The sequence below is a fragment of the Canis lupus genome, chromosome 10 (assembly GCF_011100685.1).
Source record: "Canis lupus familiaris isolate Mischka breed German Shepherd chromosome 10, alternate assembly UU_Cfam_GSD_1.0, whole genome shotgun sequence".
Lineage (NCBI taxonomy): Eukaryota > Metazoa > Chordata > Mammalia > Carnivora > Canidae > Canis > Canis lupus.
Window position 1 is genome coordinate 712,395 of NC_049231.1, and position 23,869 is coordinate 736,263.

The following is a 23,869-nucleotide window of genomic DNA, read 5'->3' on the forward strand; positions in this document are numbered from 1 at the left end:
CATCAAACATTTTCTGAGTACCTACAATTTGCAAAACACATTATATGCCCAAGGAAATACAAGTTACAATAACTTGTGTGGTTTTTTCTTTTTTTTTTTTTTTTTCGATTTTTATTTATTTGAGAGAGAGAAAGTAGCACAAGCAGAAGTACAGGTGAAAAAAAAAAGTAAAATAAATAAATAAATAAATAAAATAAATAAAAAAAAGAAGAAGTACAGGTGGAGGGAGAGGTAGGTAGAAGCAGGTTCCCCACAGAACAGGGAGCCCAATGCAGGGCTTGATCCCAAGACCCTGGGTTTATGACCCGAACCAAAGGCAGATGCTTAATGGACTGAGCCACCCAGGTGCCCCTGGTCTACCACTTCTTTTTTTTTTTTTTTTTTTTTTTTTTAATTTATGATAGTCACACACACACACAGAGATAGGCAGAGACACAGGCAGAGGGAGAAGCAGGCTCCATGCACCAGGAGCCCGACGTGGGATTCGATCCCGGGTCTCCAGGATCGAGCCCTGGGCCAAAGGCAGGTGCTAAACTGCTGCGCCACCCAGGGATCCCTGGTCTACCACTTCTTGAGCATAAGTGCCAAGCACTATGCAAAGTATTCATTTAATTGTAGAAACCACTCACGGGCAGCCCGGGTGGCGCAGCGGTTTGGCCCTGCCTGCCGCCCAGGGCATGATCCTGGAGACCCGGGGTCGAGTCCCACATTGGGCTCCCTGCATGGCGCCTGCTTCTCCCTCTGTCCGTGTCTCTGCCTCTCTCTCTGTGTGTCTCTCATGAATAAATAAAATCTTAAAAAAAATTTAAAAAAAGGAAAGTAGGTCTCAATCACAGGCCAGACTCGAATGGTAAAATCACTTCAGTGGGGCTTGATCAACATTCATTAAAATAAAGTAGAAAATAGAGGATGCCTGGGTGGCTCAGTGGTCGAGCGTCTGCCTTCAGTCCAGGACATATCCTGGGGGTCCTGGGATGGAGTCCCACATCCCTGCAGGGAGCCTGCTTCTCCCTCTGACTATGTCTCTGCCTCTCTCTCAGTCTGCATCTCTCATGAATAAATAAATATTAAAAATAAAATAAAATTAATAAAATCCTTAAAAAGTGAAGTAGAAAATAGAACATACCATTGCACCTTATGTCCTAAGGGCCAGTACTATTTCATGAAGTTTGTATTTCAGTTTTGTACATTTGTGTATTTTTTTTTCATTTGTGTATGTATCGAGGACCAATGTCAAAATCTATTTATACTATGGATCGGAATCAACATCACTGAAATTCCTGTCCAGGCTATAAACCCCCCACCCCCACCTGCACCCGCACCCGCACCCCCGCACCCTCCCCCACCCCACCCCCACCCCCGTTCTCTGTTAGGCAGAGGGCAGCGCAGAGCCGTGGAGCCAGGACACCTCTACTAACTCTGTGACTTTCAGCACCCTCAGCTTTTCAATCTTTGCAGATTGAATGACAGTAACAAGCAACAATAACAAACCTACTTCATAGGCTTGTCGAAGCTAAAATGAGTGAATACTATAAAGCGCTGACTATGGTCTCCGGCGTTATGCTAACAGGATCCAGGGACTTAAAAAAAAATAAGTTTTTAAGTGACTAAGACACAGTCCTAACATGCATGTGTCCACGGCCCTTCGTGGGGTTTTGTCCACACTGGAAGGAGGAATCAACAAAATGTTTTGTTTCCCGCAGGTCTTTTTGTCTCCCCCATAGACCAAGGGACCAGGTCGCTGAGACGCGCCGATAGCGCCCCCAGCCGGCGCAGCGCCGCCCGCCGCGACTGAGGCTCCCGGCCCCGCCCCGCCCCCGCCCCCGCCCCCGGCCCCGCCCCCGGCCCCGGCCCCGCCCCCGCCGCCGAGGCGACCCGCGGGCCTGCGCCGGCCACTTCCGCGCTCAGCGTCGCAAACGCCGAGTGCTCGGCAGGCGCGGAACTACTTCCGGGGCGGGGACCGTCGCGCCGGCTGGGGCCGTATGACCCTAATTTTCTTCCGCCAGCCGACTAAATAGTCCCGGGGTCCTTGCTGTCACGGACAACCAAGCCTGAGACACACCTTCCTCCGGGGCCATCCCGGCGTAAACGCGGGACGAGGAGGAGCCCCGGGCAGGGCGGCCGGCCCTCGGCGGCGCGGCCCCGGGGCGGCCTGCGGGACGCGGAGGGATCTCGGGCTATATAAAGGCGCGAGGCCGGCGCTGCTCCCTCTCGGTCGGCGCCCAGGATGGTGAGTGGCGGTGCGTCCGGCGGCCAGCGGGCTCTGGGGCGGGGGCGCACCGAGCCCGTGGGGGGTCCGGCGGCCTCGTGGCCGGCAGGGCTGAGGCGAGCGCCCGCTTTGTGATGCCACCTCCGTTCTTTCGCAGACGAAGAAGAGAAGGAACAATGGCCGTGCCAAGAAGGGCCGCGGCCACGTGCAGCCCATTCGCTGCACCAACTGCGCCCGCTGTGTGCCCAAGGACAAAGCCATTAAGAAGTTCGTTATTCGGAACATCGTGGAGGCCGCCGCCGTCAGGGACATTTCCGAAGCGAGTGTCTTCGACGGTGAGTGCGCTCCTGGCGCGGCGCGTTCCGCCCGCGAGCCGCGGGGTAGAAGCGGCCTCGGACGACCGTGCAGCCCTTGGGGCGTGGGTCGGGCCACCTGGTCAGAGGAGACTCCGGAAGCCCCACGCACAGCTGTTGTGTGTCGGCGTTGGGGGACCTGGCCAGGGGTCTGGTAAGCGTGGCCATCTTCCTGGGTCACGACCGCTGAGTATCCGTTGTGAAAATGCGGTCTAAGTCTGAGGAAGAACGTCCCCGCGGTGGAGGTTACGCTCGTCCGGTCGGGGCTGATCTTCGGGCCGAGGAGTCGTCTGTGGGTTTCGTCATTTCTTTCTCTCAAGACGGATCCCGTTTTCTTGGGCGAGGGGAAGGGGCCCGGGAGGAGGCCTTAGGGCTGGTGCCGCTGCTGAAGGGACCGGAGTGCGGCTTCACTGCGTGTGGCCTGTGGCGACGAGAACAGGGTTAGCGGGCTGTCCACCTGTGAAAACGCCCCCGTGTTCCGTGATCAGAAGCCATAGTTGCCTAGGGAGGGGAACTTGGCCCCCCTGCCCGAGGGAACGGGCGCGGCGCGGCTACGTGCTGCCGCCGTTACTCCTCTCCCTTTCTGTCCCTTAGCCTACGTGCTTCCCAAGCTGTACGTGAAGCTCCATTACTGCGTGAGTTGTGCCATTCACAGCAAGGTAGTCCGGAATCGCTCTCGTGAAGCGCGGAAGGACCGAACACCCCCGCCCCGATTTAGACCCGCGGTAAGTAGCTTTAAAACAGACCCGGAAGCCAGAGGGGTGATGGACAGGAGATAGAGGAGGACCCGAGGAGTAGAAAGTCAAGGCCGAGGGAGGGAGGGAGGCGGACTCCTAGCTAAAACGTTTGCTTGGCGACTCTCCTAAAGAGGAGCTATTAGAATTTGTTCCAGGTGGAGTGACGTGGCTCATTGGCATTGACCGATTATCTGTGCATGTATAGTCCAAAGGCATTGGGGGGCAGTCCAGTTCTTTCGTTACCGTTTTTAAACGTACTGTTCTGTTTTTTCAGGGAGCCGCCCCACGACCTCCACCGAAGCCCATGTAAGCAGCTGAGTCCTTAACGACTGAAGAAAAAGTGTTCTCCGGGAAAAAAATAAATGGCGATTATACTTTATATAACCTGTTGAGTGTATGTGTTGTCGGAGTGGGGTGTCCTGGGGACTGTAATTTTAACATTCAAGCGTTATGTTGAGCGTTATGCGAGTGCGTTATGGAGTGCCACGTAGTCTATTCATGAGGGAGGAAGTTTATAAGTAAAACCTTAACTTGGATTTCTTTTGCATTTGTATTCTTGGCCTCCCCAACTTGTTACCTGGGGGAGAGGGTTCAGCAAGGTACTTGTGAGTGTTAGATTAATGCCACCTTGCTAGTGGATTAGGTTGATGTATTAAAAGGAGTAAGGAGCTAGGAGGATCAGGAAAAACTTGAAGAACACCTCGGGAAATGATTTCTGGAATGAGGTGTGCCTACCCCTGGTGGGGAACACAAGACTTTAACAGGAAGTACGTGACTTAGCTTTTAAGGGGATCTGTATTCAGAGCCTTAATTTCATAAATTAACCTACCTGGAATTGGTCGGCTGCTAAACTCTCTTTTGGACAATTTGCATCTTTTAGTGGCATGTTTGGAATAAATATGTTTAGGTACCAGGGGTATTGCTAGAAACTTGAGATAGTCCCAAAAGAGGAAAGAATTTCCACACAAAGTATGGAGGAAAGCTGTATCTTATTTCATGTGTGACAATGATTTGTTTTTTTCTAAGGTTCAGAAATTAGTTACTAGCTAGGAATATACATGTTTGAGAAATCCATTTGGAAATGGATTGATAATGACTTGTTTTGCCTGTGAAGTTCCATGATTATCCACCCCCAACCCCCCTCCAAACTAAATTAAGCCTGTAGCTTGGAAGTTTGAGTTAAAGTAACACTTAAGGGGTACTTGGGTGGCTTGGTCAGTTCAACATAGACTCTTGGTTCAGGGTCCTGGAATCCAGGGAATCTGCTTCCCCCCCCCCCCCCCCCCTGTTTCTCCACTGTGAGTGTACTCTTTCTCCAAAATCTTTTTTTTTTTCTTAAAGATATTTCAGGGACACCTGGGTGGCTCAGCCTTTGGCCCAGGGTGTGATCCTGGAGTCCCTGGATCGGGTCCCATGTTGGGCTCCCTGCATGGAGTCTGCTTTTCCCTCTGCCTTTGTCTCCGCCTCTCTCCTCTCTTGTTTCTCATGAATAAATAAAATATTTTTTTAAAAATTACTCATAAGAGGCAGAGAAGAGACATAGGCAGAGGGAGAAGCAGGCTCCATGCACCGGGAGCCCAACGTGGGACTTGATCTGGGCAGGATCACACCCTGGGCTGAAGGTGGTGCTAAACCTCTGAGCCACCCGGGCTGCCCAAATCTTTTTTTTTTTTTTTAAAGAAAGAGCTTTAAAATAAATAAATAAATAAAATAAAGAGCGAGCTTTTATGGGATCCCTGGGTGGCGCAGCGGTTCGACCCGGGATCGAATCCCACGTCGGGCTCCTGGTGCATGGAGCCTGCTTCTCCCTCTGCCTATGTCTCTGCCTCTCTCTCTGTGTGACTATCATTTAAAAAAAAAAAAAAAAAAAGCTTTTATTTCGAGAGAGTGAGCACAAGTTGGGGGGGGAGGGGGGGAACCAGACTCTCCACTGAGCAGAGAGCCTGACAAGGGGGCTCAGTCCCACGACCCTGAAGTCCTGATGTAAGGAGAAGGTAGACCTTTGACTGAGCCACCCAGCTGCCCCTCTCTAAAATCTTTTAAAAATAAAATAGGGGCGCCTGGGTGGTTCAGTTAAGACTGCCTTCAGCTCACATCCTAATCCTGGTCCTGGGATGGAGCTCCATGTCAGGTTCCCTGTTGATCAGGGAGTCTGCTTCTCCCTCTGCCTGCCACTCCCCCTGCTTGTACTCTTTCTCCCTGTGTCAAAATCTTTAAATAAAATGGGGACACCTGGGTGGCTCAGTGGTTGAGCCTCTCTGCCATAGGCTCAAGGTATGATCCTGGGAATGAGCCCCCACAGGGAGCCTCCTTTTCTCTCTGCCTATGTCTCTGCTCCTCTCCCTCTGTGTCTCATGAATAAATAAAATCTTTAAAAGTAAATAAGATACACATTTCAGTGGGAGAGGGGCCCTGCGTGGCTCAGTAGGGGTATTGGTTTTGGCTTACATCATGATTGAGGGTCATCCGATGGAATTCCCCCCTTAGTGGGGAGTCGGCTTGTCCCTTCTTCCTGTATTCCTTCCCCCATCCCCACATGCTTGCTCCCTTGCTCACTGGCTCTCTTAAAATCTTAAAATGCATCCTTCAATAGGAAATGGGAAACATGTTTTGCGACTATTCAAAGGAATATGATAAGGAGAAGGGGTAGATTATTTCAGAGCATAAACGTAGCTCTGTTAATGGAACTAACAACAACAACAACAACAAAAATAACCCAGAAACTACTCATTCCACGTGCTCACAGCCAATTTACCAATGTGCATGTTGAAACCACTGTGGCAAATCCTGGATTTGTCAGAACACAACGTAGGTAAGAGTGTCTCCATCATTTGGGGAGGAAGGTCCACAAGACGTCTCCTTCATTCCTCTCTGCTGTAATGACCCCTTTATACCAGGGGTAAACACTGGATGGAACAAAAAGGTCTGAAGTAAAAATGAGTGCTAAACCTGATTCTCTGGCAGCCCTGCTGGCGCCGCGGTTTAGCGCCGCGCCTGCAGCCCGGGGTGTGATCCTGGGGACCCTGGATCGAGTCCCATGTCAGGTTCTCTGCATGGAGCCTGCTTCCCCTCTACCTGTGCCTCTGCCCCACCCCACCCCTCTGTGTCTCTATGAATAAATAAATAAAATCTTAAAAAATAATAATAATAAAAATAAATAAACCTGATTCTCTTTTTTTTTTTTAATTTTTTTTTATTTATTATTTATGATAGTCACACGGAGAGAGAGGGAGAGAGAGAGGCAGAGACACAGGCAGAGGGAGAAGCAGGCTCCATGCACCGGGAGCCCGACATGGGATTCGATCCCGGGTCTCCAGGATCGTGCCCTGGGCCAAAGGCAGGCGCCAAACCGCTGCGCCACCCAGGGATCCCTAAACCTGATTCTCAAATCCCAGTTTGATCAATAAAACCAGAACCAGATTCCTTTTTTTTTTTTTTTTTTTAATGATAGTCACAGAGAGAGAGAGAGAGAGAGGCAGAGACATAGGCAGAGGGAGAAGCAGGCTCCATGCACCGGGAGCCCAACGTGGGATTCGATCCCGGGTCTCCAGGATCGCGCCCTGGGCCAAAGGCAGGCGCCAAACCGCTGCGCCACCCAGGGATCCCCAGAACCAGATTCAAGTGGTAAATCCAACCATGTAACGTTTTATTTTTAAGTAACCTCTACATCCAACATGGAACTTGAACACAACTCCCCAAGATCAGGAGTCACATGCTTTCCTGATTTGTGCTTTTTTTTGTTGTCGAGAGGCAGGACAAAGCAGGCTCCCCACTGAGTGGCTCTATCCCAGAACCTAATGACTTGAGCCAAGTCAGCTACATAACCAACGGAGCCACCCAGGTGCCTCAGGTTGGTGCGTTAAAAAATGTGATCCTGGACTACCTGGCTGGCTCAGTTGAAGTGTGCAAGTCTTGGTCTTGGGGCTGTAAATTCTATCCCACATTGGGTGTAGAAATTACTTAAAGTCTTAAAAATAAAAAATGTGATCCTATCTCCAGGGATCATACATTCCAGAGCCTAACACAACTTAAGAACTGGTTGAGCAATTTCTCTACTTGCAGATAATCCCAAATTCGTTGAGATTTTGGAGTGCCAGAGATGACTGACCAGATTTTCATGCTTCAGGCTTTAAAGTAGTCCCACTCTACCTCCCAACCCAACACCCGTTGCAAATAATTCAAACCTTGCCTTGTCCTATGGGCAACCAGGACATTGTTTCCATCTAGGGAAAAGCCACATATTATGCCATCAGAAGTGGTCCACAAATCAGCTTGAGGTTCTCTAGCTGTCTGGACAGTAAAATGAACAGCCTACTCTAAGCTATTGTGGGCTGAAGTTCTAGTAGTTGATCACAAAAAAGGTGGTATAGACAATTGAGTCCCCATTTCCCACTCCCACCCAGTTTGAGTGAACTTTAGTAGGTGAGAAGTTAGTTGCCATTTCAGCACCTCCCTAACTTTCTGAAGTGTCCTCCAGTCTCAAGTATAAAGTATTCAAGCCAGCTAGAGGTCTCTGGGCTAATCCAGTCTTTGGTCCAATGTCTACCTTTGAGGTATTTGGATTTGAAGTCATTGTCCCTGTGGTAATCAGGATTCACTGATGTCCTGGACCACCCTTTGCCTCAACCCCAAATCCTGTACCTTGTTTTATTTTTGCTTACTTTTCTATAACTTAGCAAGTAGAAGGACAAAATTATTGTCTATCACACTATTTAAGTTAATACCCTTCTTTATATGTTTATTCTTTTAGTCAGTATTAGGTATAGAGGGGTGTTCGCTTCATATGCATTAATAAGCCGATAGGCTTGTCAAAAGCTGAGCCAGTAGATGAAAGAACAGGCTAGAATCTAGATTCATTCATTTATTCAATAAATATTAACTTGCCAATGTGCTTGGCACTTAGTTTCTCAGTCCAAGTCCCCCATTAAACAGCTGTCTGGATAAGAACCTAGTGGACTCAGATATACATCTCACCTCTGATAATTCTAGTATGTGACCTTAGGTGAGTTACTTAACCTCTCTAATTTTCTTTCCTTTTCTCTTTCTTCCTTTCTTTTTCTTTTATAAAAGATTTTATTTATTTACTCATGAGAGGCACAGAGACAGAGAGGCAGAGGGAGAAGCAGGCTCCATGCAGGGAGCCCCATGCGGGACTCAATCCTGGGTCTCCAGGATCACGCCCTGGACTGAAGGCAGCACTAAACCGCTGAGCCACCTGAGCTGCCCTCTTTCTTTCTTTTTAAATATTTTATTTATTTATTTATTCATGAGAGACATAGAGAGGGAGAGGCAGAGACACAGGCAGAGGGAGAAGCAGGCTCCACGCAGGGAGCCCCGATGTGGGACTGGATCCCGGGTCCCCAGGATCACACCCTAAACTGAAGGCTCAACCGCTGAACCACCCCGGCATCCTTTCTCTCTTTCTCTCTCTTTCTCTCCCCTCCCTCCCTTCCATTTTTTGTTATCCCTTATTTTTTTAAAGTGGTGTTTGTTTGTTTATTTTATTTTATTTTTTTAATTTATTTTTTATTGGTGTTCAATTTACCAACATACAAAATAACCCCCAGTGCCCGTCACCCATTCACTCCCACCCCCCGCCCTCCTCCCCTTCCACCACTCCTAGTTCGTTTCCCAGAGTTAGGAGTCTTTACGTTCTGTCTCCCTTTCTGATATTTCCCACACATTTCTTCTCCCTTCCCTTATATTCCCTTTCACTATTATTTATATTCCCCAAATGAATGAGAACATATAATGTTTGTCCTTCACCGACTGACTTACTTCATTCAGCATAATACCCTCCAGTTCCATCCACGTTGAAGCAAATGGTGGGTATTTGTCGTTTCTAATGGCTGAGGAATATTCCATTGTATACATAGACCACATCGTCTTTATCCATCATCTTTCGATGGACACCGAGGCTCCTTCCACAGTTTGGCTATTGTGGCCATTGCTGCTATAAACATCGGGGTGCAGGTGTCCCGGCGTTTCATTGCATCTGTATCTTTGGGGTAAATCCCCAACAGTGCAATTGCTGGGTCGTAGGGAAGGTCCAATTTTAACTCTTTGAGGAACCTCCACACAGTTTTCCAGAGTGGCTGCACCAGTTTGTTTTTTTTAATTCATTCATGAGATACACAGAGAGAGGCAGAGACACAGGCAGAGAGGGAGAAGCAGGCTGAGCCACCCAGGTGTCCCCTCCCTCTCCTCTCGCCTAGTTAGGCTTGAATTTATAATCCTGAGATCAAGTTACATGCTGTCCAACTTGAGCTAGCCAGGCACCCCCTCTCTTAAATTTTCTAATCTTTAGGTTATCTTTCCAATTTCATAGTATTTTTGTGAGGTTTAAGTGGTATGAAACAATCATTTATTCAAGAAATATTTATTGCTTACCAACAATGTGCCAGCCATTTCTAAATACTGAAGATGTTAGCAGTGACCAAGATAAAAATACATAGAGCTTACGTTTTAAAATGGAGGAACAACGTGAGGGTGATTTGGTGTGAGGAAGGACTAGTTTGTTTGTTTGTTTGTTTGTTTTTTAAGATTTTATTTATTTATTCATGAGAGACAGAGAGAGAGAGAGAGAGAGAGAGAGAGGCTTAGGCACAGGCAGGGGGAGAAGCAGGCTCCATGAAGGGAGCCCGACGTGGGACTCGATCCGGGCCCCGGGATCACGCCCTGGGTTGAAGGTGGTGCTAAACCGCTGAGCCATCTGGGCTGCCCCCGAAGGATTAGTTTTATATAAGTTTTATGTGGAGTGGCCTTATGTCTATAAGGTTGATAGATAACATTTGATCAGAAACTGAAGAAAGCGGGCAGCCCGCGTGGCTCAGCAGTTTAGCGCCATCTTCAGCCCAGGGCATGATCCTGGCGTCCCAGGATTGAGTCCCATATCGGGCTTCCTGCATGGAGCCTGCTTCTCCCTCTGCCTGTGTCTGTCTGCCCCTCTCTCTGTGTCTCTCATGAATAAATAAATAAAATCTTAAAAAAAAAAAAAAACTCTTAAAGAAACTAAAGAAAATGAAAGAGCAAGCTGTTTGGATAAGTGGGGAAAAGCTTCCTAGCAGAGAGAATAGCAAGTGCAAATGGACTCAGGAATGACATGTTACAGAAAAAGAAAGGCGGTCTGGCTAAATTCAAGTGAGTTAGGGGAAAGTGGTTCAGATCTACAGTCGTTTATATGAAATCTTTAAGACTTTACTTGCTTTAGAATTGATTTTGACCAAAAAAATTTGATTTTGGGGACGCCTGGGTGGCTCAACAGTTTGGCACCTGCCTTCGGCTCAGGGCGTGATCCTGGAGTCCTGTGATCGAGTCCCATATCGGGCTCCCTGCATGGAGCCTGCTTCTCTTTCTGCCTATGTCTCTGTGAGAAAGAGGCAGAGACATAGGCAGGGGGGAGAAGCAGGCTCCATGCAGGAAGCCCCATACGGGACTTGATCCCAGAACTCCAAGATCATGCCCTGAGCCAAAGGTAGATGCTCAACCTCTGAGCCACCCAGGGATCCCCTAGAGCATATACTTTTTAATATAACATCCTCAGAGGGATCTGGAGCAGCACCCAGGATTAAAACACATTACTATATCCGCAGTAAAATAGGATAGTCATGTAAATTACTCAGCATGAGTTTCATGTCAGGTTTTATTATCATATGAGTTCCAAAAATCTTGGGTTTTAGAGCTGTTTTGATTTGTCAACTTCAGATAAGAGATTGTGTACCTACCTGTCGTACACAAAGTTAGATCATATGGGGCCTTGAAGGCCCTGACTGGCTCTGGACTTTACTCAAAATGTGATGGTAAACAATGAGATGCCACTTCACACCCACTAGGATGACTATAACAAAAAAATAAATTCTGGACAAGGTGTGCCAAAGTTGGCACACTACTGGTGGGAATGTGAAATGGTATACTTTGAGACATAGTCCTCAAAAAGTTACAGTTAGGGATCCCTGGGTGGCGCAGCGGTTTAGCGCCTGCCTTTAGCCCAGGGCGTGATCCTGGAGACCCGGGATCGAATCCCACGTCGGGCTCCCTGCATGGAGCCTGCTTCTCCCTCTGCCTGTGTCTCTGCCTCTCTCTCTCTCTGTGTGACTATCATGAATAAATAAATAAAATCTTTAAAAAAAAAAAAAAAAGTTACAGTTAACCATCCAGTTCCCAGCTATTCCACTTCTAGGTGTATACTCAAGAGAACTGGAAATATATATTCACAAAAAAACCTTGTACATGAATGTTCATAGCAGCATAATTACTAGTCAAAAAGTAGAAACAACCAAAATGTTCATTAACTGCTGAATTGGATAAATAGAATATGGTATATTCATACAAAGGAACATATTTGACCATAAAAAGAAATGGAGTGCTGCTATATGCTACACTGATGAACCTTGAAAACATGCTAAGTAAAAGAAGCTAATCATAAAAGACCACATGTTGTATGATTCTATTTACATGAAATGCCCAGAATAGGCAAATTTATAGAGACAGAAAGTAGAGTAGTGATTACCTAGGGATAGGGAGGTTAGAGGAGAGGGGATTGACTGTTAAATGTATGGACTTTCTTTTAGGGGTAATGAAAATATTCTTTTTTTAAAGATTTTATTTATTTATTCATGAAAGACAGAGAGAGAGAGGCAGAGACACAGGCAGAAGGAGAATCAGGCTCCATGCAGGGAGGCCGATGCCAGACTCAATACCAGGTCCCCAGGATCAGGCCCTGGGCTGAAGGTGGCGCTAAACCACTGAGCCACCCGAGCTGAGCTGCCCTACATAAACTTTTAAATCAAAGAAAGTAGTTGAGGTGCCTGAGTAGTGCAGTCGGTTAAATGTCCAACTCTTGGTTTTGGCTCAGGTTGTGATCTCCGGGTCATGAGATCAAGCCCCACGTCAGGCTCCACACTCAGTTTCTTTAAGATTCTCTCTCCCTCTGCCCTCCCCAAGGTGCTCTCTGTCTCAATCTACCTTTTTAAAAAGATTTTATTTACTTATTCATGAGAGTCACAGAGAGGGAAAGACAGAGGCAGGCAGAGAAGCAGGCTCCCTATAGAGAGCCAGATGCGTGACTGGATCCTCAGAGCCTGGGATCATACCCGAGCCGAAGGTAGATGCTCAACCACTGAGCCACCCAGGCGTCCCTGTCTCTCAAAAATAAATCAATACATTAAAAAAAAAAGTTTATCACTTTTTTATCACCAAAATTATTTGTATCACCAAACTTATTTTTATCACCAAAAATGATACCACCCAAAGTCATCCTACATATGTCCTTTGAAAATGTCTCGAACTGTAAGCTTGTAAGATCAGGGACAATGTCTTTTTTTTTAGGGACAATGTCTATATGGTCAGTTATATTACCTGACATACAGCAGATGCTCAGCATTTGTAGATAACTAAGTATGCTGGGCTTATTGAAAAGTCAGGGATGAATGAAACAATCTCCTTTGTGTGAATAAGAATCACCTCTGCCAACTGAATAAAATTCATTCCTAATCCCACCTCCAAAAAGCAGGATTCAAAGATCTTGAGGTTATAGGGCACCTGGCTGGCTCAGTTGGTAGAGCATGTGACTCTTTATCTTAGAGGTCCTAAGTTCCGGCCCCATGTTGGGGGTAGAGTTTACCTAAAACAATAACAAAACCTTGAGAGTATTTTGGGAATCTGCATTTTAGTAACATCCCAAGTGAATCTGATACAAGGGGTCTACAGAGTATACTTTGGAAAATATTAAAGAATTGTTCTAGAAAAGAAAAAAAATGCATGATTGGTTTGCTCTAGTTTGGGAATACAAATATGGAAATTAGGGTGTTACTTCAGTCATGATTGATTGGTGGATGGAGGAGCCCAAGATCAGTTGGGAGAAAGGGGAAGCCAAAAAAGAACTGATTAGAAAAAATAATGGTGGCTGAGGGACTGAGGGTGTTGAGCAAGAGGTCAAGATCAGAAGGCATAGGGGAAGTGGTAAAACATATAATGAAATAATTAAGACATACAACAAATGTATATATATCCACCTCCTAGCTTAAGAAAGAAAGGGTTACCTGTAGAGTTGGATCTGTCCGTGAATTCCCCACTGATTGCATTCCACTCTCTTTCTCCAAGTGGTAACCACTACACTAAAGTTGGCATTCATCTTTCACATGAATTTCTTTTTCTTTTTCCTTTTTTTAAAGATTTATTTATTTATTCATGAGAGACAGAGAGAGAGAGAGGCAGAGACATAGGCAGAGGGAGAAGCAGGCTCCCCGCAGGGACTCGGGATCATGCCCTGAGCTGAAGGCAGATGCTCAACCACTGAGCCACCCAGGCATCCCATCTCATGAATTTCTTTGTACTGATACTATATATGTATAAATTCCCCATTTTACGTCCAAGCAAAAATGTTAAGTAGACAATTGGATATATAAAGGTTTGGAGTTTAAGGGAAAGAATCCTGGGTTGGAAATAAAAACTTGGGTATCATAATTTTACAATTTTTTTAAAGATGTATTTATTTATTCATGATAGACATAGAGAGAGAGAGGCAGAGACACAACATAGGAGGAGGGAGAAGCAGGCTCCATGCCCGGAGCCCGTCTCGGGACTCCATCCCGGGCTTCCAGGATCACACCCTGGGCCAAAGGCAGGCGCTAAACCACTGAGCCACCCAGGGATCCCCTACAATTGGTTTTTAATTCACGATACTGGGTGAGGTCGGCTAGGAAGGGAATATATAGATAGGCAGAGGGAGACTGATTCCTATATACTTCAAAGTTTAGTAATCAGGAAGATGAGGAAAAACCAGCAAAAGACACAAAAGGAAAGGCCAATGAGGTAGGAAGAAAACCAGGATATGATGAGGGTCCTAGAAGTCAAGTGAAGAATATGTTGCAGGGAGGAGCATGTGATCATCTGTGCCACGTCTTGTCTCTCTTGAGTAGTTAAGTAAAATCTTAACATAATAATAATAAATAAAATGGAAACTACAGAGGGTTTTCAGCTACTGATCAAGTGTCCTTTGGGGAGAGCCAGGTTTCCTTTAGAGCACATGGTGAAAGGAATCTTGAAGTCGGGGATTTTACTGATGATGAACTCTGACTTCAGAGGACTGTGAAAGAGTCAAACAATCAAAAAACCAAAGAGAAAAAAAAAAAACGAGAGAAGTCTTTTTTTTTTTTTTTTTTTTTTTTTGAGAGAGAGAGAGAGAAAGCGTGCTAACATTCAAGCTGGGGGCGGGGTGTATCAGCCAGAGGGAGTGGGAGAGAACCTTAAGCGGACTCCACACTCAGCACAGAGCCTGATGTGGGGCTCAGTCTCACAACCCTGAGATGATGACCTGAGCCAAAATCAAGAGTTGGATGCTCAGGATGCTTGGGTGGCTCAGCGGTTGAGTATCTGTCTTTGGCTCAGGGCATGATCTCAGAGTCCTGGGATCGAGTCCCGCCTCAGTTTCCCCACAGGGAGCCTGCTTCTCCCTCTTCCTGTGTCTCTGCCTCTTTCTCTGTGTGTGTCTCTCATAAATAAATAAATAAAATCTTAAAAAAAAAGAGTTGGTTGCTCAACTGACTGAGCCACCCATGTACCCCCAAAGAGATATTCTAAGGATACATACTTTTCTACAGAATAAAGCATTACCCAGTCTACCTGGATCCAGGCTGTCTGGATTAAAATTGGGTTAAAGACAATGTCAGGGGCAGGAAGCCAGTTTCAGTACTAAAGGGTGATCTAGAGGCAGCCTAGTGCAGTGGTTAGGAGTTCAACTTTGGAATCTGACAGACCTGAGTATGAATCCTTTTTTTCCTGTACTTTGTGACTCGGGGCAAAGTACTTACTCTCTCTGAACTTCCATACCTTTATTTAAAAACTGGGGCAGGGGGATGCCTGGGTGGCTCAGTGGTTTAGTGCCTGCCTTTGGCCCAGGGTGTGATCCTGGAGTCCCGGGATCGAGTCCCACGTCAGGCTCCCTGCATGGAGCCTGCTTCTCCCTCTCCCTCTGCCTCTGCCTCTGCCTCTCTCTCTCTCTCATGAATAAATAAATAAATAATATTAAAAAAGAGTAAAAGTATATTTTTAAAAAATAATAAATAAATAAAAATAAATAAAAAATTAAAACTCGGGCAGCCCCGGTGGCTCAGCACTTTAGCGCCGCCTTCAGCCCAGCGCCTGATCCTGGAGACGGGGGATCGAGTCCGGCATCGGGCTCCCTGCATGGAGCCTGCCTCTCCCTCTGCCTGTGTCTCTGCCCCTCTCTCTGTGTCTCTCATGAATAAATAAATAAAACCTAAAAAAAAAACAAAAACAAAAACAAAAAAACCCAAGGAGATCACGGGTGTGAGCAGCTCCAAGTGAGAAGAGGAGGCCACGTCAGAACTTCAGGCAGCCATTGATCAATATGTGCAAGAGAAGATTGTGCTTGCAGCTCAGGCAATTTCTGCTTTGCTTGTAAGATGATCAATAATGGAGATGTGATCCTGGTATTTGGATCCTCATCTGGTATCACGAATCTTTCAGGAGGCTTGGGCTAAGGGTCAGCAGTTTTGGTGGCAGTGGTAGACAGCCGGCCATGGCTGGAGGGAAGGCACACACTACATTCTCTGGTCTGTGCTGGGGTCCCGGCCTCCTACCTGCTGATTCTTGCAGCCTCCTGTGTGTTCCCAGAGGTTCCTTTCTTTTTTCTTTTTAAAGATTGGATTTATTTTTTCATGAGAGACAAACAGAGAGAGGCAGAGACATAGGCAGAGGGAGAAGCAGGCTCCATGCAGGACTCAATCCTGGGACTCCAGGATCATGACCTGAGCTGAAGGCAGACGCTCAACCACTGAGCCACCCACGTGCCCCTCTCCCAGAGGTTTCTTTTTTTTTTTTTTTTTAAAGATTTTATTTATTTATTCATGATAGTCACACAGAGGGAGACAGAGAGGCAGAGACACAGGCAGAGGGAGAAGCAGGCTCCATGCACCGGGAGCCCGACGTGGGATTCGATCCCGGGTCTCCAGGATCATGCCCCGGGCCAAAGGCAGGCGCCAAACCGCTGCGCCACCCAGGGATCCCTCCCAGAGGTTTCTAAGGTGCTACTGGGAGCTCATGCACTCCTGGCCAATGGGTCCGTAATGTCATGTTTAGGGACAGCACAGCTGGCACTAGTGGCAGCAGCCCATAATATGCCAGTGCTGGTCTGCTGTGAAGCAGGCAAGTTCTGTGAGTGTGTGCAGACTGATGCTTTTGTCTCTAATGAGCTAGATGAGCCCGAGGATCTGCTTTGTGAGCGGGGAGAGCACATGGCCCTGGCTAACAGGCAAAACCACCTGTTTCTACAGTTGTTAAATCTAGTCTATGACGTGACCCCCCTGGAACTGATGGATCTGGTGATCACAGAGCTGGGGATGATTCATTTTAGTTCTGTACCTGTTGTTCTATGAGTCAAGAGTAGCATCCAGTGAGGGAACCCAGTCAATAAATGACATACACTCTGCAAAAAAATAAAAATAAAAAATAAAGGGTAGCCTCATTCTCATGACCCAAAGATCATAACCTAAGCCAAAATCAAGAGTCAGAGGCTCAACCGACTGAGCCACCCTGGCACCTTGAGCATGTGACTTTTGATCTTAGGGTTATGAGTACAAGCCCTTCATTGAGTAGAGAGACTGCTAAAAATAAATAAACTTTTTTTAAAAAGGTGTAGTAGTTAGGGGGTAACCTGCTGGCTCAGTCGGTAAAGCACATGACTCTTGATCTCAGGGTTGTAAGTTTAAGCACCATGTTGGGTGTAGAGGTTACTTATAAATGAAATCTTTGAAGATTTTAATTATTTATTTATTTGAGAGAGAACGAGAGAGCTGGGGAGAGTCAGAGGGAGAGGGAGGGGGACAAGCAGATTGAGCACTGATTACAGGGCTCACCCTCATGACACTGGGATCGTGGTCTGAACCTACATCAAGAGTTGGGAGCTCAAAAAAAAAAAAAAAGAGAGAGTAGGGAGCTCAATAGATGGAGCCATCCAGATGCCCTTAAAAATAAAATCTTAAAAAAAAATTGTAGTAGTTACACTTCACAGGACTATTTCATTATTTAAATGAAATAATATATGCAAGAGACTTTGCATAGAACCTGCTAGGAAATGTAATCTTACAAATGGGAGTAGTTATTTTTCCTGGCCCAGTCTTCAGCTTTATTATGTCTTAAGAACTCAGTTTTTTTTTTTAAAGATTTTATTTATTTACTCATGAGAGACGCAAAGAGAGAGAGAGAGAGAGAGGGAGAGGGAGAGAAGCAGAGACACAGGCAGAGGAAGAAGCAGGCTCCATGCAGGGATCCTGACGTCCTGAGGATCAGGCCCTTGGCTGAAGGTGACGCTAAACCACTGAGCCACCCGGGCTGCCCCCCAAAACTAAGTTTTTAAAATTGTTTTCTTGAGGATAATTGATATACAAAAAAACTGTGTTTAAAATATATAATTTAAAAAGTTTTGATATATAAAACCATCACCATACTCAAAATAATGAACATATAGATCATCCCAAAAATTGCCTCTTGCTTCTTTATAATCTCACCATCCTGTCACCCCTATGCCCCTCCCAAGGCAACCACTAATCTGCTTTTTGTCACCATAAATCAGTTTTTATTTTTCTAGAATTTTACATAAAGTCGTACAAGATATGCTTTTTTTAAATCTTGCCTTTTTTCACTCAGCATAATTATTTTGAGATTCATCATTATTGCATGATTGCTTTTTATTGCTGAGTAGGATTTCATTGTATAGATGTACCACAGTTTGTTTATCCAGTCATCTGTTGATGGGCATTTGTGTTTTTCTAGTTTTTGGCTATTATAAAGCTGCTATAAACATTTTTGTACAAAATCTGTGTAGACATATGCTTTTGTTTCTCTTGGGTAAATACCTAAGAATAGAATCACTGGCTGAATGAGTCACACTGTAAGTATATACTTAACTTTTAAAGAAACTGTCAAAAAATGTAAAAAAAAAGATCCTGCCAAATTGTTATCCAAAATGATTTTACTATTTTACATTCCTCTTAGCAGAGTATGAGAGTTCTAGTTTCTTCACATCCTCTCTAACACTTGGTTGTTTTTAAAATTTTAGCCATTCTGATAGGTATATAGTGTAGCTGATAACATGAGATCGCTCTTTGGTGAATCAGAAACTGCACCAGGTTGAGTTGTCCCACCAAGAAAACTTTTATTTGTAGCAAATAAGCAAATCATGGGAATGGCTTTCAAAACCAGGACTCCCCAAGAAAGGGTGAATGGGTTCCTTTTGTTTAGGGTTAGTATGAATATTTAGATAGGGAAACCTTGTCTATATAGTGGCAGGCGTATAGTCATGCATGTGCCTTAAGGAAACATGCCTATACATACATTGTATGTTATATAAATGAGGCTGAGGCTACTCCTTGGACAGAGTTTAGTATTATAAAGAGGTGAAGGTAATTGTAGGTCATTCCAGAGGTCACTCCATGGTCCATCTGCCCATGCAGATGATTTAACTCTAAAGGTCTGGGTGGTCTGGGACTAGGAGATCTTCTCAGGACAGTCCCCAGGGTAAAGGGTGAGGCAGTAGGGATGGGGTTTCAGGTTTCATTTGTCTTGAGTTAAGAAGAAAGCAGGAAAGAAGAACTTAGGGAAAAATGTAGGACAAAGGTTGTCTAGTATAAGCAGGTGATCAGTAAAGGCCTGGTCATGGGGTCGAACTGGTGACAAAAATGCTGTCTCATTATGATGCTAATTCCTTTTTCCATAATAACTAATAATGTTGAGCATTTTTTCAGGTGCTTATTTGCCAGAGGTATATCTTTTTGATGAAACGTCTGTTCAAATATTTGCCCATGTTTTTAAAATTAATTTGCTTACTTTTATTGAGTTTATTTATTTATGTTTTAAGTAATCTCTACACCCAACAATGAGGGTCAAACTTACAACCTAGAGATCAAGAGTTGCATCCTCCACTGACTGAGCCAGCCAGGTGCCCCTTTATTGAGTTTTGAGAGTTCTTTATTCTTTTCTTTTTAATAAGGTTTTATTGAAAGAGTTTTGTTTTGTTTTTGAGAGTTCTTTATTCTGAATGCGAGTAATTTCTTAGATATGTGATCTGCATATTTTTTCTTCCAGTTTGTGACTTATCCTTTCAATCTCTTAATGGTGTCTACTGAAAGCAAATGTTAGTAATTTTGTTGAAATCAAATGTCTTTTTCGTTAATAGATGATGCTTTTGATATTGAACCTAGGATAGTTTCCTTATTCAAGGTTACTGAGTTCTTCTCCTGAAAGTTTATAGTTTTAGGTCTGTGATGCACTTTAATTTTTATATCTAGTATGAAATATGGATCAAAATTATTTTCCTTTTCTTTTTTGCATATAGATTTCCAATTGTTCCAGCACCCATTTGTCAAAAAAACTATCCTTTCTGTATTGAATTGTCTTTGCACTTTTGTCAAACATCAATTAACTATTTGTGAGACTTATTTCTAGACTTTGTTCCATTGATCTATTTGTCTATTTTTATACCAATATCATTATCTTGATCACTGTAGCTTTAAGTCTGGAAGTCAGTAGGACAAGCTGCCAATTTTGTTACTCTGGCACTTTCTAAAAAAATAGTCTGAGATTTTTTGGGGGATTGCATTCAATGTATCAATTTGGAGAGAATATGATGTCTTAAAGATATTGAATCTTTCCACCAATGAATGCAGTATAGCTCTCCATTTAGTTAGGTTTTCTTTAATTTCTCCCAGCAATATTTTGTAGGAAATCTCAATTTTGAAAGCTTACTCAGTGTCAATCTAGCCATACACTCTGGGTCAGAAATCTAGCCAAATCATTGAAATCACTAATGTCTGGTTAAAATCTTAAATTTTACTGTCTATATTACATTGAGCAAAATATTTAACCTTCTGATACTCTAGTGTCCTAATCTGTAAAATGTGAATAATATGGGATACCTGGGTGGCTCAGCGTTTGAGTGACTTCCTTCGGCCCAGGATGTGACCCTGGGGTCCTGGAATCGAGTCCCACATCGGGCTCCCTGCATGGAGCCTGCTTCTCTCTCTGCCTATGTCTCTGCCTCTCTCTCTCTCTCTCTCTCTGTATGTCTCTCATGAATAAATGAAATCTCTAAAAAAAATAAAAATAAAAAAAATGTGAATAATACTAGTAAATTCCTAATGGTGTTTCGAAGATTAAATGAGGGAGTATGAGGGTGCCTGGCTGGCTCAGTCAGTAGAATGTTTGACTTTTAATCTTGGGGTCATGAGTTCAACCCCCACATTGAGCCTAGAGCTTACTTTAAAAAAAAAAAAAAAGGTAATATGTACAGGCACTTAGTATAGTAACTGGGACTCAGTAAGTACACAATGAGTGTTACCTATCATTAGTATTTGCTAGGCACTTTACGATAATTATCTCATTTACAGCTCAATTCCTAAGACACCTCTCCTTTTAGATCCAATCTTTGATGATACATTCCTAGCATTTCAAACATTACCTTTATTTATCATTTATTTATTTATTCATTTCCCAAATATTCCCTTAAATAAAGGAGCCTCCTCTTTACACTAAACAAAATCTACTGGTTTAACTGCCACTGAAGCTAAAGACTCACTGCTCTTTCACTGTATCTATTGATTTTCCATCACTAGATCAGAGATTTTATTTTTCTATTTTCCACTATTCTTTTTTTTTTAAAGATTTTATTTATTTATCCATGAGAGACACAGAGAGAGAGGCAGAGACACAGGCAGAGGGAGAAGCAGGCTCCATGCAGGGAGCCTGATGCGTGACTCGATCCCAGGACCCCAGGATAAACAACCTAAGCCAAAGGCCGTCACTCAACCACTGAACCACCCAGGTGTCCCCCTTTTTTTTTTTTTTTTAAGATTTTATTTATTTGAGGGCGCCTAGGTGGCTCAGTCGAATAAGCATCTGCCTTCGGGGTGCTGGGGTCTAGCACCAGCATCAGGCTCCCTGCTCAGCAGGGAGTCTGCTTCTCCCTGTCCTGTTGCCCCTTCCCCTGTTGTGCTCTCAGGCTCTCTCTCTCCCTTCCAAATATGTAAAATATTTTATTTATTTGAGAGAGAGCATAGTGGGGGGAAGGGCAAAGGGAGAGGGACAAGCAGGCACCCCACCCAACAGGCCCATCCCAGCACCCCATGATCACCACCTGAGCCAAAGTCAATTGCTCAACCACCTGAGCCACCCACATGCCCCTTTTTCCCATTACCCTTATAAAATTTAGTAAAATTACAAAATACAGTGAAACTATGGTTTTCCATTTTTTATGTGGGCAGAATCCTTTATTCAAGTGAGCATCTCTCAGAAGCTTACTGTGTAACTGGTTAAAGTTTGCTTCTGCTGTAGCAGGATGTATACGTGTCTATGAGGCGCTCAGGCCCTTCTCCGCTTCCCTTTCTAGCCCTCCACCCAAAAAAGCCCCTGAAGCACCTCCTGGGCTCCAGGAGCACAGTGAGAAAAACAGTGAAAAAAAATAAGGAAAGAAGGAAGGAAAGAAGGGAGGGAAAGAAGGGAGGAAAAGAAGGGAGGGAGGGAGAGGGAGGGAGGGAGGGAGGGAGGGAGGGAGGGAGGGAGGGAGGGAGGGAGGGACGAAGGAAAGAAAGACACTTAAATGCTATAATTGCATAACAGCTCCAAAAGCAAAGAAGGAAATACTACAGAAAGCAAACTGTTACCTGTTTTAGGAAGCATCTTCATATGATTATGTGATGGGAATAATTCCTCTGCTGGTGTTAGAAAGGAGGTTCAGGTGCAAATATATAATGTGTAAAAGCACTAGTGTGGAGAACTGGGCACAGAAGAGCTAAGGACCCCTATGTTATCCATGAGAACGCCCCTGGGGACAGAGGCTTAGAATTCTCCTGCCCAGATCCTTTGAGGACTTTCCTTCCTGGCTCCTCTGTTCCACTGGCATGCTACCCTCAGCATCTTTATGTCCCAATTCTTGCCTAGTCTAAATGTACCCCGCCTTCTGTATGAAGGTCATGGTTTTCTGGTTGCTTCCCCATTTCTATATCTTTAAACACAGCTAAGTTGCGACCCCCAGATTTTTTTTTTTTTTTAGATTTTATTTATTTATTCACAAGAAACACAGAGAGAGAGGCAGAGACACAGGCAGAGGGAGAAGCAGGCTCCATGCACCGGGAGCCCGACGTGGGATTCGATCCCGGGTCTCCAGGATCTCGCCCTGGGCCAAAGGCAGGCGCCAAACCGCTGCGCCACCCAGGGATCCCGATAAGTTCATTATCTTGATTGCGATGATGGTTTCAAATATGTATGTCAGAGTTTAACAACTTACACACTTGCACTTTTGTGTATGTCAGGTATACCTCAATAACGCTGTTAAAAATAGCAATGAACTAAAACCAAATCAAATGTTTATTTAAAAGTAAATCAGTGGCAGCCCGGGTGGCCCAGTGGTTTAGCGCCCTCTTCAGCACAGGGCCTGATCCTGGAGACCCAGTATCGAGTCCCACATCGGGCTCCCTGCAGGGACATGGGACTCCCTCTCTGTGCCTGTGTCTTCTCCCCCTGCCTGTGTCTGTGCCTCTCTGTGTCTCTCATGAATAAATAAATAAAATATTTTTTTAAAGTAAATCATTATTAAAAAAATAAATAATTAATTAATAAATTATTCTCTTATTTTTTTTAATATTTATTTATTTGAGAGAAGAGAGCACAAGCAGCAGGAAGGGCAGAAGGAGAAGCAGGCTGCCCACTGAACAGGGAATCCCTCCTGGGACTCAATGCCAAGACCCAGGAAATTATGGCCCAAGCTGAAGGCAAATGCTTAACTGACTGAGCCACTCAGGTGCCCACCTGCACTCTTATTTATTTTTAAGATTTTTATTTATTTATTCATGAGAGATAGAGAGAGTGAGAGAGACACACACACACACACAGAGAGGCAGAGACACAGGCAGAGGGAGAAGCAGGCTCCATGCAGGGAGCCTGACACGGGACTGGATCCCAGGTTTCCAGGATCAGGCCCTGGGCCAAAGGTGGCGCTAAACCCACTGAGCCACCCGGGCTGCCCTTAAATAAAAAATTAAAAGGGCTACTCCCAGGTAAGATCGAGGGGGGAAAGTCATCTAAGTTTACATGCATGTTACCAAAAACAGAGGAGGGGAGTCTTAACTTTTGCTCTTGGATTTAAGTCAAGGTACTGTATAGGAGGTGTGTCAAGTCAGAATGCAAGTTCAGTATTGCTTTTCTTTCTTAGTGATTTTGAAGAAATTGAGTCCTTCCAGTGTGATATTGCTCTTTCTTTCCTGAACTGCATTCCTCTGCCACCTAAGGCATGCCTCTACGTACTGGCTATTACAGTATTTCAAAAAGTGCTTGACGGGACTCCTGGTGGCTCAGCAGTTGGGCATCTGCCTTCCACTCAGGGCATGATCCTAGATCTTGGGATCGAGTCCCATGTCGGGCTCCCTGCATGGAGCCTGCTTCTCCCTCTGCCTGTGTCTCGGCCTCTCTCTCTCTGTGTGTCTCTTATGAATAAAGTCTGTAAAAAACAAACAAAAAGTGCTTGAGACATTTCTTTAAATTATGTACGATCCAAAATG

The 23,869-nt window shown here is 44.9% G+C and overlaps 1 protein-coding gene and 1 pseudogene across 1 annotated transcript; both read left to right on the plus strand.

Annotated features, from left to right (window-relative positions):
- The first annotated feature begins 1,970 nt into the window (after positions 1–1,970).
- RPS26 (ribosomal protein S26) lies at positions 1,971–3,678 on the plus strand. Its single transcript, XM_038549632.1, has 4 exons — positions 1,971–2,230; positions 2,367–2,544; positions 3,157–3,287; positions 3,574–3,678. The coding sequence occupies exons 1-4, from the start codon at positions 2,228–2,230 to the stop codon at positions 3,607–3,609; spliced, it is 348 nt and encodes a 115-aa protein (XP_038405560.1). The 5' UTR covers positions 1,971–2,227; the 3' UTR covers positions 3,610–3,678.
- An 83-nt stretch (positions 3,679–3,761) lies between these two features.
- LOC111097832 lies at positions 3,762–16,717 on the plus strand (annotated as a pseudogene).
- Positions 16,718–23,869: the final 7,152 nt, after the last annotated feature.